At 36.5% G+C, this 6,129-nt stretch overlaps 1 protein-coding gene across 1 annotated transcript; it reads right to left on the bottom strand.

Moving 5' to 3' along the window:
- Nucleotides 1-3,100: 3,100 nt before the first annotated feature.
- Nucleotides 3,101-5,817, bottom strand: LOC113512348 (uncharacterized). Its single transcript, XM_026896170.3, has 2 exons — nt 5,457-5,817; nt 3,101-5,372 (listed from the first exon to the last, which is right to left on the bottom strand). Exon 2 carries the CDS (start codon nt 5,216-5,218, stop codon nt 3,557-3,559), a length of 1,662 nt encoding a protein of 553 aa, XP_026751971.2. The 5' UTR covers nt 5,219-5,372; nt 5,457-5,817; the 3' UTR covers nt 3,101-3,556.
- Between the last annotated feature and the right edge of the window lie 312 nt (nt 5,818-6,129).

Genomic DNA, 6,129 nt, shown 5'->3' with positions numbered 1-6,129 from the left:
CTAAAATCATTTTTGCATTGGATATTTTCATGGTGTTGTCTTGCGATGCCCTTTGTAAATGTTTTAATAAGACTGTATATTCATATTAATAATCTACTCCCTTAGTGGCTTGAGTAATAAGTTTATCAATAATTAATCATCAGCCATCAGTTCTCAGTAGACGTTCCATCTCATGAAGTCACTAGTAATAATGTTTCTATCGACAGATTCTTAAGGTCTTAGAGAGTCATTAGAATACTGAACTTCATTAAACTGGTGATCGTTGAGGAGAACGTTCTGGCACGCACTCTGGGGGAGGAAGAATACGAGCTTATCCAGTGAGTACTCTGGGACAAGCTGGAAGAAACGTCAAATACACTACCAGTAGTAAATATGGTGGGCATGACCTATGAGGCCATCAACGTAATGTCCTCCATATGGTCCCCCTAGAAAACATCGTGTTAAATTCCAGGTATGTTCATCACGATAGGCTAACTGGTCTGCCTTTTCATTCTCATTTTTTGCCAATGGGGGGTTGCCAATATCCCTACCAAGCGTAACAACTACTGACAAAACCCCCAAGGGGGAGACTTATGTTCAGCAGTGGACAGTTAAAGGCTGGTATGATGATGACTATGTTGTCTAGCGTTTGGCTATAAACCCAAGATATGGAGAAAGGTGAAAGTAAATTTCATTCTAAACCAGGAAAGGCGAATTATGAGGACCCAAAAGCCTTTACGACGATAAGTTTTCAGTCTTTCTTGATAAAAACTGTATAAAAAATTATAGCTATGATATATAGCAGGGGCGGCCAAATTAATGAAATTAATGTCCTAAAATTACATAATTGTACACCAACAGCAGCGATGGAAATGTTCTTGAATCTCCTTCCACTGCATATAGTGATTGAAAAGTAGGCAAGGAAGACGCTTCATAGACTAGAAGACAGAATTATGGAATAGATTTATGCCACTTACAAATTATACGAAAATGAAGGTAGAATAAGGTTTGGACAAGTATATGAACATAAGTTTTAATAAAATAACATCAAAGTATATTTTCAAAAGGAACTTTAAAGTTCATATACCACAGAGAGAAAAGTGGGAACATGGCCCGCCATATCTGAAGGAGAATGATCTATATTGGTGTACAGATAGCTTTAAAATGGTAACAGGTACTGGAGTTGGAATCTTTTCAAACGCAAGCGAAATAAATCAAAGCACAGGAAAATACTCTACTGCTTTTGAAGCAGAAATGTATGCTGTTGCCACTTGTGCAACATAAATGTGGATAATAATGTTAAAAACAAGAAAATCTATATTTTAAGTGACAGTCAAGCGACTATCAAAACACTTGTATCAACAAGGGTGAATTCAGGATTGACCTTAAATACTATTCAAAAACTCAGTAATTTGGATAGGCATATAGGTTTGGTATGGGTTTTTTTTTTGATGGGTGAAAATGTTATGGTAACCCCGCCTGCGCTAACGGGATACGCTGCCGGAGCACCAGTGAAGGGTGATAGATAAGAATGAAAACAGGCCAGTTAGCCCATCATGATGAATTCATCAGGAATTAACCATGATAGTTTCCAGGGAGAACCGCGAAGAGGTCGACCTGGTTGGGTATATTGCTAGCAATGGGATTCTCAGTCTCCTTTACTAACAATCCCTTTCCCCCGGTTTGGTATTGGTCAAAATAAAAAAAAATAATAGATCCTGAACCATATGTAGCAGATGCATCAATGGTTGTTAACTATATCTTTGGGAAGTATGCGAAAATAAAACAGCAAAAGGATTGGAGAACATTGAAAGGTTTCAGGCATTCCAGTTCTTAAACGACAAGGTTGAGGTATGGGATAAGATCATCTGTTTTTTCCTAATGAATAATAATGCACTAACGGTGTACCTTGGCGGGGCACCAGTGAGGGATGATAGATGAGAATGAGAAGGCAGATCACTTAGCCCATCATGATGAATATATCTGGAATTCAGCACGATGGTTTCCAGGAGAATCACGTGGAGAGAATATTGCTAGCAGTGGGACTGGTAGCCCGCATTACTAACAATCCCTCCCCCCCACTCATCTAGTGTTTTTTTTAATGGATAATAATGGAATGGTTACCCCACCTGCGCTAACGATATACACTAGCGGGGCACCAATAAGGGATAATAGGTTGTGTTTGCATGGCTGTGTTTCGGTTTGAAGGGTGGGATATGGCGTGAATTTACTGGGTACAGAGGAATAACACCTGAGTCCTCAGGAATAGCAACGCATGGGGGGTATCATGGGCGAAACAGTATACTCTGTTATGTCCATGGTACTGCTTATGTCTATAGGCGACGGTTACCACTTTCCATCAGATGGGCCGTCAGCTTGTTTGCCATTCTAAGTTGTATAAAAAAAAAAGGTGAGAATGAAACAGATCAGTTGGCCTATTGTGACTAATTTAAGAATAAAATTATTTACAATAGTTTCCATAGGGAACCGCGTGGAAGTCGACCTGATAAGGTATATTGCTAGCAAATGGAATTGTTAATTCCCATTTCTACTCCACTCATCTACTCGTAATGGGTGCCTTAACTGGACACATACTAGTAAGGTATTTAATAAAAAAAAAATGGGTAATAGTACGGTATACTAAGTCAACAATATAAGTAGTCTATCCTCTATGTGCAAATTCTTTTTTTTTAATGTAAAATAATGGTATAGTAACCCCGCCTAGTGAGGGATGTTGAGTGAAAATGAAAAAGCAGATTAATTAGCCCATCGTGATAAATACACCTGGAATTCAGCACCATGGTTTCAAGGGGGGACTTATCCAGAGCCAGAGGACTATAGATATTTGAAACCACGGGATATTGCAAAAATAACACATATAATATATAAAATGATGGTATAAGGCCAGGGAAAGCACAGGATTCTAATTGATCGACGTGCAACGGCTTAGCCGACTCCATATACAAATATAAGATCCATAGATTCGTTTGCCACTCGTCTACCAGGGCTGTTCACAAACACCCAAAGGAGTAATCAAAGGCGACACAATTTAAAATAACTACAAGTATTAAATACTACAAATCTTGTTGGATATTATATTAGAAAAAAAAAAAAAACAATATAACATATATCACTGTATAATTTCAAATACTAAAAATTCATGTATGATACTTATATTTATATATATCACAAACAGATCAAACAAACCTGAATAAAAACAATAATGTATGTAAGTACTCAACAAATTCAACTGTTGTCATGGATGGGCATGTAAAAATCATATAAAAATGGCACATTTAAAACAAAAAATTTATTCACAAATTGAATTTGTGTCACTGTTAAATTTATACTTAACATCTATATACTATTACAGTAGATGGTTATATTTGATAATCTATAAACAACTAGGCTAGTACAAGCATTATACAATTTTTTTTTTCATTAGTTACAGGCACTGTTCAAATGTTAGAGCCATCTGAAGGAAGCATACACTAAATATTGCAAGTGGGCACTTGTTGTGTATGATAGCATTGAAAACTAAATAAATACTCAGTTATCTATTAAACTACCATATATACTAGCAGAAAAACTTCTTCTCTCTTAAAGGTTCACTGCCGTCATCACTGTCCGAGAAACAAGCAGCAAAACCACTCCTGTCCCTCAGAGACTCTCTCCGCAATGATCTACTGTTGTTCACATGTGTTTTTACACGGTCTGCGTTCCTTGTTGACATTCCATGTTTAGTCTTGGAACCATTCTGCTGCCGATTTGAGTGACCTGTAATAGCTACATTCATGCTCACCACAGAACTAGAGCGGTCCACTGAGTTGCTCACCACTAATACAGATTGTTTAGATTGCCTCAATGCCAGGCCTATGCTCCTCCCACTTCTTGTCTTAGACACAATCGTCTCCTCTGGATTTTCCTTCCGATCTGACTTATTTTTATGCTGCAAAGTATTTTTACTTGTTCTTCTTCTTTTATCTAGAGAGTTTTTAGTAGAATTACTAATATTTATTGTTTTAGGCACTGTAATGTGAGCAGAATTATTTCTGACCCTCCTGGGATACCTCGATGTACCACTGTCCATTGATTGGAATGAGGTATCAAGATTAGTAATATGATCATTACTTGTTTCCAATTTCTCAGGAGATAAATTAGCTTTGCTATTTTTTGAATCCATGAATTTGAGTAAGGATGTACTTTTGTCAACTTTTGTAGTTTTCTTATTGTTCTTAACTGTCACCAAGTTAACAACGTTTTGTGATGAATCTGTACTACAGTTCAGGGCTGGTGTATCAGGCATTCCAGTATTGGCAGATTTGTTAATGCACACTATTGTTTTTGTGTTGTCTTTCAAGATGTCACAAGGTGACTCCTTTATAAGTTTCCATTTAGATTTGCTCCTAAGATTTCTTGGTGTCTTAGTTGAATGTACTTTAGTGGATCTTATATAATTGGCTGTAAAGCCAGATACATCACTGATATCTTCAAACTCGTCATTAGGGACAGGTTGTTTTGTAAATTTCTCATCATGATTTTTATTGGCAACAATTCGATCATCTTCTACTCCCAATGACTTCTTGGGAGCATGATTTTTTCCTTCTAGAAATACATGTGGACTTTTAATGTCATCAGTAAGATCGCAATGAAGTACTTCAAAGGAGCTATCTAGATGCCTAATGTTATTATTGTTCAGGTGCCCCTGTGCCGTACGCCGTACACTTCTTCTAAGGGCTATATTTGATTTTGGAGTAGATGTAATAACTTTATTTTTTTTATACAGAGTTGTCCGATTGGGTTTTTGCAGTTTTGCCTTTTTCTTTTTAGTCTGTATAGGAGAACTTTTAATATTGAAATCTATATTGGAGGCAAGCGTGTCCGATTTATGACTCTTTATAGCCAGTTGATTCCCAATGCGGGAAACATCAAAATAAATATTCTTTTTCTCAGTTGATACAGATCCATCATCCAATAAAGATAACTTTCTTTTCTTCTTTTTCGGTGAAGGAATATCACCTTCAATGCTGTGAATGCTCACAGGCTTCTTATAATTATTCATGCAACTATTTTTGTTTAAGGTATCATATTTTAAAAGGCATGGCGCCCTTTTCGTGTAAATCCAATAGGATATTTCGTCCATGTTGTTTATAAAGGGTAAGTCAGAATACAAAACATCGACGACGGGGTTCGTGGAGATGTCGCGTAATGAGTTAGCTGGGTCCAAGCGGATCGGCATCGGATCCTGAACAACCGCGCCACACACTGCAGTGGCGACATCCAGCCGCACGCCGCCCCGGCCGCCAGCTCTGAACTACCACCTGAATTCACACCGTTCCGTACTCCTACACCTGTCAGACTGTCCATCTTCTATAGTCAAGCATTCCACACAACTGAAATAATACAACTTGCACATTAATATCAAGTGGAATCTCCGCCGTATGTCAACTAATATCACTAGCTTTTAAACTATTTACCTATTTGCATTTTCTTGTAATTGAAACAATATACTGGCATGAGGTGAACAATTGTGTTTAACAGTGGAGTTTTTTACTCGATATACGTATTATTTTATACACTAGCATTAACGGGATCACCAAAAAAATACCGAATGTAAGACGACATCAAACCGCCAGTTGAAATTAGGAATGATATTATGAATGTTTTCTACTATTTACAACCATAATCAATGCACTATTTAACCATAGATTGATTTGAAATCAGAATTAATGCAAAATAAATACTATAGTAACAGTGAAATTGTCTAAATTTCTAACAAGAGGAGATAAAAACATGCAGAAAAAGTTAACATTGACAAACAAACGCCGCCGCATAAAGCTCTATGGGCAATTGATGAATTGCCTATGGTAGGCAAATATATAGGTATGGTAAAATTAGTATAAGGCCGTAGTACACGTAACTGATCAAATTAAATTTTTTTCCTTCCTAATGTAATTTTATATTTTACTATATACAAAGGCAGATATGTAAAATATGTACCTAGTAGCTGCTTACATAATAAAAAAACACCAATCTAAGAATTTTGTGTTCATATCGAAGTATTATGCAATAACTACTGCGTAAAATTGAATAAGTTTGCAGTTGTTTCTAAAATGAATTACTAAATAGGTATAACATATTATTATTATA

The sequence above is a fragment of the Galleria mellonella genome, unplaced genomic scaffold (assembly GCF_026898425.1).
Source record: "Galleria mellonella isolate WM207_F2 unplaced genomic scaffold, CSIRO_AGI_GalMel_v1 utg56, whole genome shotgun sequence".
NCBI lineage: Eukaryota > Metazoa > Arthropoda > Insecta > Lepidoptera > Pyralidae > Galleria > Galleria mellonella.
This window is presented reverse-complemented; position numbering and strand designations above follow the sequence as displayed.